At 60.3% G+C, this 14,775-nt stretch overlaps 1 protein-coding gene across 2 annotated transcripts in view; it reads right to left on the bottom strand.

Annotated features, from left to right (window-relative positions):
* Positions 1-11,242, bottom strand: part of alg9 (ALG9 alpha-1,2-mannosyltransferase) — a 286,532-nt gene extending 275,290 nt beyond the window's left edge. For both annotated transcript variants that reach the window (XM_063038754.1, XM_063038755.1), the window contains exon 1: positions 11,109-11,242. In XM_063038754.1, the coding sequence (XP_062894824.1) occupies positions 11,109-11,221 (113 nt within the window). In that variant the 5' untranslated portion in view covers positions 11,222-11,242. The remainder of the gene's footprint in view (positions 1-11,108) is intronic.
* Between the last annotated feature and the right edge of the window lie 3,533 nt (positions 11,243-14,775).

Here is a 14,775-nt window from a genome sequence, read left to right as displayed (position 1 = left end):
AGACAGAGCACCCCCGGGTGTTCCCCCAACACTCCCCCAGGACAGACAGTACACATTCAGACAGACAGAGCACCCCCGGGTGTTCCCCACACTCCCCCAGGACAGACAGTACACATTCAGACAGACAGAGCACCCCCGGGTGTTCCCCACACTCCCCCAAGACGGACAGTACACGTTCAGACAGACAGAGCACCCCCGGGTGTTCCCCACACTCCCCCAAGACAGACAGTACACGTTCAGACAGACAGAGCACCCCCGGGTGTTCCCCACACTCCCCCAGGACAGACAGTACACGTTCAGACAGACAGAGCACCCCCGGGTGTTCCCCCAACACTCCCCCAGGACAGACAGTACACATTCAGACAGACAGAGCACCCCCGGGTGTTCCCCACACTCCCCCAGGACAGACAGTACACGTTCAGACACACAGAGCACCCCCGGGTGTTCCCCACACTCTACCAGGACAGACAGTACACATTCAGACAGACAGAGCACCCCCGGGTGTTCCCCCAACACTCCCCCAGGACAGACAGTACACGTTCAGACAGACAGAGCACCCCCGGGTGTTCCCCACACTCTACCAGGACAGACAGTACACATTCAGACAGACAGAGCACCCCCGGGTGTTCCCCACACTCCCCCAAGACGGACAGTACACGTTCAGACAGACAGAGCACCCCCGGGTGTTCCCCACACTCCCCCAAGACAGACAGTACACGTTCAGACAGACAGAGCACCCCCGGGTGTTCCCCACACTCCCCCAGGACAGACAGTACACGTTCAGACAGACAGAGCACCCCCGGGTGTTCCCCACACTCCACCAGGACAAACATTACACATTCAGACAGACAGAGCACCCCCGGGTGTTCCCGACACTCCCCCAAGACGGACAGTACACGTTCAGACAGACAGAGCACCCCCGGGTGTTCCCCACACTCCCCCAAGACAGACAGTACACGTTCAGACAGACAGAGCACCCCCGGGTGTTCCCCACACTCCCCCAGGACAGACAGTACACGTTCAGACAGACAGAGCACCCCCGGGTGTTCCCCCAACACTCCCCCAGGACAGACAGTACACATTCAGACAGACAGAGCACCCCCGGGTGTTCCCCACACTCCCCCAGGACAGACAGTACACATTCAGACAGACAGAGCACCCCCGGGTGTTCCCCACACTACCCCAAGACGGACAGTACACGTTCAGACAGACAGAGCACCCCCGGGTGTTCCCCACACTCCCCAAGACAGACAGTACACGTTCAGACAGACAGAGCACCCCCGGGTGTTCCCCACACTCCCCCAGGACAGACAGTACACGTTCAGACAGACAGAGCACCCCCGGGTGTTCCCCCAACACTCCCCCAGGACAGACAGTACACATTCAGACAGACAGAGCACCCCCGGGTGTTCCCCACACTCCCCCAGGACAGACAGTACACGTTCAGACAGACAGAGCACCCCCGGGTGCTCCCCACACTCCCCCAGGACAGACAGTACACATTCAGACAGACAGAGCACCCCCGGGTGTTCCCCACACTCCCCCAAGACGGACAGTACACGTTCAGACAGACAGAGCACCCCCGGGTGTTCCCCACACTCCCCCAAGACGGACAGTACACGTTCAGACCGACAGAGCACCCCCGGGTGTTCCCCACACTCCCCCAAGACAGACAGTACACGTTCAGACAGACAGAGCACCCCCGGGTGTTCCCCACACTCCCCCAGGACAGACAGTACACGTTCAGACAGACAGAGCACCCCCGGGTGTTCCCCACACTCCACCAGGACAAACATTACACATTCAGACAGACAGAGCACCCCCGGGTGTTCCCGACACTCCCCCAAGACGGACAGTACACGTTCAGACAGACAGAGCACCCCCGGGTGTTCCCCACACTCCCCCAAGACAGACAGTACACGTTCAGACAGACAGAGCACCCCCGGGTGTTCCCCACACTCCCCCAGGACAGACAGTACACGTTCAGACAGACAGAGCACCCCCGGGTGTTCCCCCAACACTCCCCCAGGACAGACAGTACACATTCAGACAGACAGAGCACCCCCGGGTGTTCCCCACACTCCCCCAGGACAGACAGTACACATTCAGACAGACAGAGCACCCCCGGGTGTTCCCCACACTCCCCCAAGACGGACAGTACACGTTCAGACAGACAGAGCACCCCCGGGTGTTCCCCACACTCCCCCAAGACAGACAGTACACGTTCAGACAGACAGAGCACCCCCGGGTGTTCCCCACACTCCCCCAGGACAGACAGTACACGTTCAGACAGACAGAGCACCCCCGGGTGTTCCCCCAACACTCCCCCAGGACAGACAGTACACATTCAGACAGACAGAGCACCCCCGGGTGTTCCCCACACTCCCCCAGGACAGACAGTACACGTTCAGACAGACAGAGCACCCCCGGGTGTTCCCCACACTCTACCAGGACAGACAGTACACATTCAGACAGACAGAGCACCCCCGGGTGTTCCCCCAACACTCCCCCAGGACAGACAGTACACGTTCAGACAGACAGAGCACCCCCGGGTGTTCCCCACACTCTACCAGGACAGACAGTACACATTCAGACAGACAGAGCACCCCCGGGTGTTCCCCACACTCCCCCAAGACGGACAGTACACGTTCAGACAGACAGAGCACCCCCGGGTGTTCCCCACACTCCCCCAAGACAGACAGTACACGTTCAGACAGACAGAGCACCCCCGGGTGTTCCCCACACTCCCCCAGGACAGACAGTACACGTTCAGACAGACAGAGCACCCCCGGGTGTTCCCCACACTCCCCCAGGACAAACATTACACATTCAGACAGACAGAGCACCCCCGGGTGTTCCCCACACTCCCCCAGGACAGACAGTACACGTTCAGACAGACAGAGCACCCCCGGGTGTTCCCCACACTCCCCCAAGACAGACAGTACACGTTCAGACAGACAGAGCACCCCCGGGTGTTCCCCACACTCCCCAAGACAGACAGTACACGTTCAGACAGACAGAGCACCCCCGGGTGTTCCCCCAACACTCCCCCAGGACAGACAGTACACATTCAGACAGACAGAGCACCCCCGGGTGTTCCCCACACTCCCCCAGGACAGACAGTACACATTCAGACAGACAGAGCACCCCCGGGTGTTCCCCACACTACCCCAAGACGGACAGTACACGTTCAGACAGACAGAGCACCCCCGGGTGTTCCCCACACTCCCCAAGACAGACAGTACACGTTCAGACAGACAGAGCACCCCCGGGTGTTCCCCACACTCCCCCAGGACAGACAGTACACGTTCAGACAGACAGAGCACCCCCGGGTGTTCCCCCAACACTCCCCCAGGACAGACAGTACACATTCAGACAGACAGAGCACCCCCGGGTGTTCCCCACACTCCCCCAGGACAGACAGTACACGTTCAGACAGACAGAGCACCCCCGGGTGTTCCCCACACTCTACCAGGACAGACAGTACACATTCAGACAGACAGAGCACCCCCGGGTATTCCCCCAACACTCCCCCAGGACAGACAGTACACGTTCAGACAGACAGAGCACCCCCGGGTGTTCCCCACACTCTACCAGGACAGACAGTACACATTCAGACAGACAGAGCACCCCCGGGTGTTCCCCACACTCCCCCAGGACAGACAGTACACGTTCAGACAGACAGAGCACCCCCGGGTGTTCCCCCAACACTCCCCCAGGACAGACAGTACACGTTCAGACAGACAGAGCACCCCCGGGTGTTCCCCACACTCCACCAGGACAGACAGTACACATTCAGACAGACAGAGCACCCCCGGGTGTTCCCCCAACACTCCCCCAGGACAGACAGTACACGTTCAGACAGACAGAGCACCCCCGGGTGTTCCCCACACTCCCCCAGGACAGACAGTACACGTTCAGACAGACAGACAGAGCACCCCCGGGTGTTCCCCACACTCCCCCGGGACGGACATTGCACGTTCAGACAGACAGAGCACCCCCGGGTGTTCCCGACACTCCCCCAGGACGGACAGTACACGTTCAGACAGACAGAGAGCCCCCGGGTGCTCCCCACACTCCCCCAGGACAGACAGTACACGTTCAGACAGACAGAGCACCCCCGGGTGTTCCCGACACTCTCCAAGGATGGACAGTACACGTTCAGACAGACAGAGCACCCCCGGGTGTTCCCCACACTCCCCCAGGATGGACAGCACACATTCAGACAGACAGAGCACCCCCGGGTGTTCCCCCAACACTCCCCCAGGACAGACAGTACACGTTCAGACAGACAGAGCACCCCCGGGTGTTCCCCACACTCCCCCAGGACAGACAGTACACGTTCAGACAGACAGACAGAGCACCCCCGGGTGTTCCCCACACTCCCCCGGGACGGACATTGCACGTTCAGACAGACAGAGCACCCCCGGGTGTTCCCGACACTCCCCCAGGACGGACAGTACACGTTCAGACAGACAGAGCACCCCCGGGTGTTCCCGACACTCCCCCAGGACAGACAGTACACGTTCAGACAGACAGAGCACCCCCGGGTGTTCCCCACACTCCCCCAGGACAGACAGTACACGTTCAGACAGACAGAGAGCCCCCGGGTGTTCCCCCACACTCCCCCGGGACAGACAGTACACATTCAGACAGACAGAGCACCCCCGGGTGTTCCCCACACTCCCCCGGGACAGACAGTACACGTTCAGACAGACAGAGAGCCCCCGGGTGTTCCCCACACTCCCCCAGGACAGACAGTACACATTCAGACAGACAGAGCACCCCCGGGTGTTCCCCACACTCCCCCAGGACGGACATTGCACGTTCAGACAGACAGAGCACCCCCGGGTGTTCCCGACACTCCCCCAGGACGGACAGTACACGTTCAGACAGACAGAGCACCCCCGGGTGTTCCCGACACTCCCCCAGGACAGACAGTACACATTCAGACAGACAGAGCACCCCCGGGTGTTCCCCACACTCCCCCAGGACAGACAGTACACGTTCAGACAGACAGACAGAGCACCCCCGGGTGTTCCCCCAACACTCCCCCAGGACAGACAGTACACGTTCAGACAGACAGACAGAGCACCCCCGGGTGTTCCCCCAACACTCCCCCAGGACAGACAGTACACGTTCAGACAGACAGAGCACCCCCGGGTGTTCCCCCAACACTCCCCCAGGACAGACAGTACACGTTCAGACAGACAGAGCACCCCCGGGTGTTCCCCCAACACTCCCCCAGGACAGACAGTACACGTTCAGACAGACAGACAGAGCACCCCCGGGTGTTCCCCCAACACTCCCCCAGGACAGACAGTACACGTTCAGACAGACAGACAGAGCACCCCCGGGTGTTCCCCACACTCCCCCAGGACAGACAGTACACGTTCAGACAGACAGACAGAGCACCCCCGGGTGTTCCCCCAACACTCCCCCAGGACAGACAGTACACGTTCAGACAGACAGACAGAGCACCCCCGGGTGTTCCCCCAACACTCCCCCAGGACAGACAGTACACGTTCAGACAGACAGACAGAGCACCCCCGGGTGTTCCCCACACTCCCCCAGGACAGACAGTACACGTTCAGACAGACAGAGCACCCCCGGGTGTTCCCCACACTCCCCCAGGAAAACATTGCACGTTCAGACAGACAGAGCACCCCCGGGTGTTCCCCACACTCCCCCAGGACAGACAGTACACGTTCAGACAGACAGACAGAGCACCCCCGGGTGTACCCCAACACTCCCCCAGGAAAACATTGCACGTTCAGACAGACAGAGCACCCCCGGGTGTTCCCCACACTCCCCCAGGACAGACAGTACACGTTCAGACAGACAGACAGAGCACCCCCGGGTGTTCCCCACACTCCCCCAGGACAGACAGTACACGTTCAGACAGACAGACAGAGCACCCCCGGGTGTTCCCCAACACTCCCCCAGGAAAACATTGCACGTTCAGACAGACAGAGCACCCCCGGGTGTTCCCCACACTCCCCCAGGACAGACAGTACACGTTCAGACAGACAGACAGAGCACCCCCGGGTGTTCCCCAACACTCCCCCAGGAAAACATTGCACGTTCAGACAGACAGAGCACCCCCGGGTGTTCCCCAACACTCCCCCAGGAAAACATTGCACGTTCAGACAGACAGAGCACCCCCGGGTGTCCCCCAACACTCCCCCAGGAAAACATTGCACGTTCAGACAGACAGAGCACCCTCGGGTGTTCCCCACACTCCCCCAGGACAGACAGTACACGTTCAGACAGACAGAGCACCCCCGGGTGTCCCCCCAACACTCCCCCAGGAAAACATTGCACGTTCAGACAGACAGAGCACCCTCGGGTGTTCCCCACACTCCCCCAGGACAGACAGTACACGTTCAGACAGACAGAGCACCCCCGGGTGTCCCCCCAACACTCCCCCAGGAAAACATTGCACGTTCAGACAGACAGAGCACCCTCGGGTGTTCCCCACACTCCCCCAGGACAGACAGTACACGTTCAGACAGACAGACAGAGCACCCCCGGGTGTTCCCCCAACACTCCCCCAGGAAAACATTGCACGTTCAGACAGACAGAGCACCCTCGGGTGTTCCCCACACTCCCCCAGGACAGACAGTACACGTTCAGACAGACAGACAGAGCACCCCCGGGTGTTCCCCCAACACTCCCCCAGGAAAACATTGCACGTTCAGACAGACAGAGCACCCCCGGGTGTCCCCCACACTCCCCCAGGACAGACAGTACACGTTCAGACAGACAGACAGAGCACCCCCGGGTGTCCCCCGACACTCCCCCAGGAAAACATTGCACGTTCAGACAGACAGAGCACCCCCGGGTGTTCCCCACACTCCCCCAGGACAGACAGTACACGTTCAGACAGACAGAGCACCCTCGGGTGTCCCCCAACACTCCCCCAGGAAAACATTGCACGTTCAGACAGACAGAGCACCCTCGGGTGTTCCCCACACTCCCCCAGGACAGACAGTACACGTTCAGACAGACAGAGCACCCCCGGGTGTCCCCCAACACTCCCCCAGGAAAACATTGCACGTTCAGACAGACAGAGCACCCTCGGGTGTTCCCCACACTCCCCCAGGACAGACAGTACACGTTCAGACAGACAGAGCACCCCCGGGTGTCCCCCAACACTCCCCCAGGAAAACATTGCACGTTCAGACAGACAGAGCACCCCCGGGTGTTCCCCACACTCCCCCAGGACAGACAGTACACGTTCAGACAGACAGAGCACCCTCGGGTGTCCCCCAACACTCCCCCAGGAAAACATTGCACGTTCAGACAGACAGAGCACCCCCGGGTGTCCCCCAACACTCCCCCAGGAAAACATTGCACGTTCAGACAGACAGAGCACCCCCGGGTGTTCCCCACACTCCCCCAGGACAGACAGTACACGTTCAGACAGACAGAGCACCCCCGGGTGTCCCCCAACACTCCCCCAGGAAAACATTGCACGTTCAGACAGACAGAGCACCCCCGGGTGTTCCCCACACTCCCCCAGGACAGACAGTACACGTTCAGACAGACAGACAGAGCACCCCCGGGTGTTCCCCCAACACTCCCCCAGGAAAACATTGCACGTTCAGACAGACAGAGCACCCTCGGGTGTTCCCCACACTCCCCCAGGACAGACAGTACACGTTCAGACAGACAGAGCACCCCCGGGTGTTCCCCACACTCCCCCAGGACGAACATTACACATTCAGACAGACAGAGCACCCCCGGGTGTTCCCCACACTCCCCCAGGACAGACAGTACACGTTCAGACAGACAGACAGAGCACCCCCGGGTGTCCCCCAACACTCCCCCAGGAAAACATTGCACGTTCAGACAGACAGAGCACCCCCGGGTGTTCCCCACACTCCCCCAGGACAGACAGTACACGTTCAGACAGACAGACAGAGCACCCCCGGGTGTTCCCCACACTCCCCCAGGACAGACAGTACACGTTCAGACAGACAGAGCACCCCCGGGTGTCCCCCAACACTCCCCCAGGAAAATATTGCACGTTCAGACAGACAGAGCACCCCCGGGTGTTCCCCACACTCCCCCAGGACAGACAGTACACGTTCAGACAGACAGACAGAGCACCCCCGGGTGTTCCCCCAACACTCCCCCAGGAAAACATTGCACGTTCAGACAGACAGAGCACCCTCGGGTGTTCCCCACACTCCCCCAGGACAGACAGTACACGTTCAGACAGACAGAGCACCCCCGGGTGTTCCCCACACTCCCCCAGGACAAACATTACACATTCAGACAGACAGAGCACCCCCGGGTGTTCCCCACACTCCCCCAGGACAGACAGTACACGTTCAGACAGACAGAGCACCCCCGGGTGTTCCCGACACTCTACCAGGACAAACATTACACATTCAGACAGACAGAGCACCCTCGGGTGTTCCCCACACTCCCCCGGGACGGACAGTACACGTTCAGACAGACAGAGCACACCCGGGTGTTCCCCACACTCCCCCAGGACAAACAGTACACGTTCAGACAGACAGACAGAGCACCCCCGGGTGTTCCCCACACTCCCCCGGGACAGACAGTACACGTCCGGACAGACAGAGCACCCCCGGGTGTTCCCCACACTCCCCCAGGACAGACAGTACACATTCAGACAGACAGAGCACCCCCGGGTGTCCCCCACACTCCCCCAGGACGAACATTACACATTCAGACAGACAGAGCACCCCCGGGTGTTCCCCACACTCCCCCAGGACGAACATTACACATTCAGACAGACAGAGCACCCCCGGGTGTTCCCCCAACACTCCCCCAGGAACACATTGCACGTTCAGACAGACAGAGCACCCTCGGGTGTTCCCCACACTCCCCCAGGACAGACAGTACACGTCCGGACAGACAGAGCACCCCCGGGTGTTCCCGACACTCTACCAGGACAAACATTACACATTCAGACAGACAGAGCACACCCGGGTGTTCCCCACACTCCCCCAGGACGGACATTACACATTCAAACAGACAGAGCACCCCTGGGTGTCCCCCACACTCCCCCAGGACGGACAGTACACGTCCGGACAGACAGAGCACCCCCGGGTGTTCCCCACACTCCCCCAGGACGAACACTACACATTCAGACAGACAGAGCACCCCCGGGTGTTCCCCACACTCCCCCGGGACGGACATTGCACGTTCAGACAGACAGAGCACCCTCGGGTGTTCCCCACACTCCCCCGGGACGGACAGTACACGTTCAGACAGACAGAGCACCCCCGGGTGTTCCCGACACTCTACCAGGACAAACATTACACGTTCAGACAGACAGAGCACCCCCGGGTGTTCCCCACACTCCCCCAGGACGGACATTGCAAGTTCAGACAGACAGAGCACCCCCGGGTGTTCCCGACACTCTCCCAGGACAGACAGTACATGTTCAGACAGACAGAGCACCCCCGGGTGTTCCCGACACTCTCCCAGGATGGACAGTACACGTTCAGACAGACAGAGCACCCCCGGGTGTTCCCCACACTCCCCCAAGACGGACAGTACATGTTCAGACAGACAGAGCACCCCCGGGTGTTCCCGACACTCTCCCAGGATGGACATTGCACGTTCAGACAGACAGAGAGCCCCCGGGTGTTCCCCACACTCCCCCAAGACGGACAGTACACATTCAGACAGACAGAGAACCCCCGGGTGTTCCCCACACTCCCCCAAGACGGACAGTACATGTCCGGACAGACAGAGCACCCCCGGGTGTTCCCGACACTCTCCCAGGATGGACAGTACACATTCAGACAGACAGAGCACCCCCGGGTGTTCCCGACACTCTCCCAGGACGGACAGTACACATTCAGACAGACAGAGCACCCCCGGGTGTTCCCCACACTCTACCAGGACAAACAGTACACGTTCAGACAGACAGAGCACCCCCGGGTGTTCCCGACACTCTCCCAGGATGGACAGCACACATTCAGACAGACAGAGCACCCCCGAGTGTTCCCGACACTCTCCCAGGATGGACAGTACACATTCAGACAGACAGAGCACCCCCGGGTGTTCCCCACACTCCCCCAGGACAGACAGTACACATTCAGACAGACAGAGCACCCCCGGGTGTTCCCCACACTCCCCCGGGACGGACATTGCACGTTCAGACAGACAGAGCACCCCCGGGTGTTCCCGACACTCTCCAAGGATGGACAGTACACGTTCAGACAGACAGAGAGCCCCCGGGTGCTCCCCACACTCCCCCAGGACAGACAGTACACATTCAGACAGACAGAGCACCCCCGGGTGTTCCCCACACTCCCCTGGGACAGACAGTACACGTTCAGACAGACAGAGCACCCCCGGGTGTTCCCCACACTCCCCCGGGACAGACAGTACACGTTCAGACAGACAGAGCACCCCCGGGTGTTCCCCACACTCCCCCAGGACAGACAGTACACGTTCAGACAGACAGAGCACCCCCGGGTGTTCCCCACACTCCACCAGGACGAACATTACACGTTCAGACAGACAGAGCACCCCCGGGTGTTCCCGACACTCCCCCAGGACGGACAGTACACGTTCAGACAGACAGAGCACCCCCGGGTGTTCCCGACACTCCCCCAGGACAGACAGTACACGTTCAGACAGACAGAGCACCCCCGGGTGTTCCCCCACACTCACCCAGGACGGACAGTACACGTCCGGACAGACAGAGCACCCCCGGGTGTTCCCCACACTCCCCCAGGACAGACAGTACACGTCTGGACAGACAGAGCACCCCCGGGTGTTCCCCACACTCCCCCAGGACGGACAGTACACGTTCAGACAGACAGAGCACCCCCGGGTGTTCCCGACACTCCCCCAGGACAGACAGTACACGTTCAGACAGACAGAGCACCCCCGGGTGTCCCCCACACTCCCCCAGGACGAACGTTACACATTCAGACAGACAGAGCACCCCCGGGTGTTCCCCACACTCCCCCAGGACGGACAGTACACGTTCAGACAGACAGAGCACCCCCGGGTGTTCCCCACACTCCCCCAGGACGGACAGTACACGTTCAGACAGACAGAGCACCCCCGGGTGTTCCCCACACCACCCCCGCCCCCCCGCGACATCTTACCCAAGGGCAGCGCTGAAGGGCCAGCCCGCAATGGCTCCGGCGGCCACGCCCAGCACGGCCACGGCGGTCCTCTCGGTGAACCAGCCCGTCATCGCCACCAGCGTGGTGTACATGCAGAAGCTGCTGGGGAGGAAGGCTGCAACAGAAGGACGCTCAGTCAGGCTGACCATCAGGGGCCGGAGTGGAGCGGGACCGGGGGCCGGAGCGGAGAAAAGGCCCCACCCGGGGCCGAGGCCGCGGACGAAGACTGAACCGCTAGGGTTTACCAGCCCCCAGCGTCGAACTCGGTTCGCGGCTGAGGTCTCACGGTAGCTGCAAGTTCTGGTTATCAACTGTTTAATATTTCTAATTGTTTGCACAATTCATTGCTTAATTCCGCGCATTGGGTGTTTGAGAGTGTTCGGTGTGCTGTCTTTACGAGGATACCACTCTGTTCCTTTGCTTCCAGACCCTTACCATCGACCCAGCAAACTTCTATCAACAATAACCAATACATATCGATTTACAGGATTCTGCAGGGACGCTAACCGACCTGGAGGAAGCAGAAACCCTTCCACTAATGTTTTTCTCCATTGAAAAGTTGGCGAAATACATCAACTTCTTAAAGATGCTCAGTCAGTTCTCACTGACGATATCCAGCAGGGGGAAAACATCAGAGTGAGAAGGTGGGGGTGTGGGGTGAGAAGGTGGGGGTGTGTGGAGTGAGAAGGTGGGGGTGTGTGGGGTGAGAAGGTGGGGGTGTGTGCGGTGAGAAGGTGGGTGTGTGGAGTGAGAAGGTGGGGGTGTGTGGAGTGAGAAGGTGGGGTGTGTGGAGTGAGAAGGTGGGGGTGTGGAGTGAGAAGGTGGGGGTGTGTGGAGTGAGAAGGTGGGTGTGTGGAGTGAGAAGGTGGGTGTGTGGAGTGAGAAGGCGGGTGTGTGGAGTGAGAAGGTGGGTGTGGAGTGAGAAGGTGGGGGTGTGTGGAGTGAGAAGGTGGGTGTGTGTGGAGTGAGAAGGTGGGTGTGTGTGGAGTGAGAAGGTGGGTGTGTGTGGAGTGAGAAGGTGGGGGTGTGTGGAGTGAGAAGGTGGGGGGTGTGGAGTGAGAAGGTGGGTGTGTGGAGTGAGAAGGTGGGGGGTGTGTGGAGTGAGAAGGTGGGGTGTGTGGAGTGAGAAGGTGGGGGTGTGGAGTGAGAAGGTGGGGGGTGTGTGGAGTGAGAAGGTGGGGGTGTGTGGAGTGAGAAGGCGGGGGTGTGTGGAGTGAGAAGGTGGGGTGTGTGGAGTGAGAAGGTGGGTGTGTGGAGTGAGAAGGTGGGGGGGTGTGGAGTGAGAAGGTGGGGGGTGTGGAGTGAGAAGGTGGGTGTGTGGAGTGAGAAGGTGGGGGTGTGTGGAGTGAGAAGGTGGGGGTGTGTGGAGTGAGAAGGTGGGTGTGTGGAGTGAGAAGGTGGGTGTGTGGAGTGAGAAGGTGGGGGGTGTGTGGAGTGAGAAGGTGGGTGTGTGGAGTGAGAAGGTGGGGGTGTGGAGTGAGAAGGTGGGGGTGTGTGGAGTGAGAAGGTGGGTGTGTGCAGTGAGAAGGTGGGTGTGTGAAGTGAGAAGGTGGGGGTGTGTGGAGTGAGAAGGTGGGGGTGTGTGGAGTGAGAAGGTGGGGGGTGTGCAGTGAGAAGGTGGGTGTGTGGAGTGAGAAGGTGGGGGGTGTGTGGAGTGAGAAGGTGGGGGGTGTGTGGAGTAAGAAGGTGGGGGGGTGTGTGGAGTGAGAAGGTGGGGGTGTGGAGTGAGAAGGTGGGTGTGTGGAGTGAGAGGGTGGGGGTGTGGAGTGAGAAGGTGGGGGTGTGTGGAGTGAGAAGGTGGGGGGTGTGTGGAGTGAGAAGGTGGGGGTGTGTGGAGTGAGAAGGTGGGGGTGTGTGGAGTGAGAAGATGGGGGTGTGTGAGTGAGAAGGTGGGGGGTGTGGAGTGAGAAGGTGGGTTTGTGGAGTGAGAAGGTGGGGGTGTGGAGTGAGAAGGTGGGGGGTGTGGAGTGAGAAGGTGGGTGTGTGGAGTGAGAAGGTGGGTGTGTGGAGTGAGAAGGTGGGGGGTGTGTGGAGTGAGAAGGTGGGTGTGTGGAGTGAGAAGGTGGGGGTGTGGAGTGAGAAGGTGGGGGTGTGTGGAGTGAGAAGGTGGGTGTGTGCAGTGAGAAGGTGGGTGTGTGAAGTGAGAAGGTGGGGGTGTGTGGAGTGAGAAGGTGGGGGTGTGTGGAGTGAGAAGGTGGGGGGTGTGCAGTGAGAAGGTGGGTGTGTGGAGTGAGAAGGTGGGGGTGTGGAGTGAGAAGGTGGTGTGTGTGGAGTGAGAAGGTGGGGGTGTGTGGAGTGAGAAGGCGGGGTGTGTGGAGTGAGAAGGTGGGGGTGTGGAGTGAGAAGGTGGGTGTGTGGAGTGAGAAGGTGGGGGGTGTGTGGAGTGAGAAGGTGGGGGGTGTGTGGAGTGAGAAGGTGGGGTGTGTGGAGTGAGAAGGTGGGGGTGTGTGGAGTGAGAAGGTGGGGGTGTGGAGTGAGAAGGTGGGTGTGTGGAGTGAGAAGGTGGGGGTGTGGAGTGAGAAGGTGGGTGTGTGGAGTGAGAAGGTGGGGGTGTGTGGAGTGAGAAGGTGGGGGTGTGTGGAGTGAGAAGGTGGGGGTGTGTGGAGTGAGAAGGTGGGGGTGTGTGGAGTGAGAAGGTGGGGGTGTGTGGAGTGAGAAGGTGGGGTGTGTGGAGTGAGAAGGTGGGGGGGTGTGGAGTGAGAAGGTGGGTGTGTGGAGTGAGAAGGTGGGGTGTGTGGAGTGAGAAGGTGGGGGTGTGGAGTGAGAAGGTGGGGGGTGTGTGGAGTGAGAAGGTGGGGGGGTGTGGAGTGAGAAGGTGGGGGGTGTGGAGTGAGAAGGTGGGGGTGTGTGGAGTGAGAAGGTGGGGGTGTGGAGTGAGAAGGTGGGGGTGTGGAGTGAGAAGGTGGGGTGTGTGGGGTGAGAAGGTGGGGGTGTGGAGTGAGAAGGTGGGGGTGTGGAGTGAGAAGGTGGGGGTGTGGAGTGAGAAGGTGGGGTGTGTGGAGTGAGAAGGTGGGGGGTGTGTGGAGTGAGAAGGTGGGGGTGTGTGGAGTGAGAAGGTGGGTGTGTGGAGTGAGAAGGTGGGGGTGTGTGGAGTGAGAAGGTGGGGGTGTGGAGTGAGAAGGTGGGGGGGTGTGGAGTGAGAAGGTGGGGGTGTGTGGAGTGAGAAGGTGGGGGGTGTGTGGAGTGAGAAGGTGGGTGTGTGGAGTGAGAAGGTGGGGGGTGTGTGGACTGAGAAGGTGGGGTGAGTGGAGTGAGAAGGTGGGTGTGTGTGGAGTGAGAAGGTGGGGGGGTGTGGAGTGAGAAGGTGGGGGGGTGTGGAGTGAGAAGGTGGGGGTGTGTGGAGTGAGAAGGTGGGTGTGTGGAGTGAGAAGGTGGGGGTGTGTGGAGTGAGAAGGTGGGGGGGTGTGTGGAGTGAGAAGGTGGGGTGTGGAGTGAGAAGGTGGGGGTGTGGAGTGAGAAGGTGGGTGTGTGGAGTGAGAAGGTGGGTGTGTGGAGTGAGAAGGTGGGGGGTGTGTGGAGTGAGAAGGTGGGGGTGTGTGGAGTGAGAAGGTGGGTGTGTGGAGTGAGAAGGTGGGTGTGTGGAGTGAGAAGGTGGGGGTGTGGAGTGAGAAGGTGGGTGTGTGGAGTGAGAAGGTGGGTGTGTGGA

The sequence above is a fragment of the Mobula hypostoma genome, chromosome X2 (assembly GCF_963921235.1).
Source record: "Mobula hypostoma chromosome X2, sMobHyp1.1, whole genome shotgun sequence".
NCBI lineage: Eukaryota > Metazoa > Chordata > Chondrichthyes > Myliobatiformes > Myliobatidae > Mobula > Mobula hypostoma.
The sequence above is the reverse complement of the archived record's forward strand: the minus strand, read 5'-3'. Positions and strand labels throughout refer to the sequence as shown.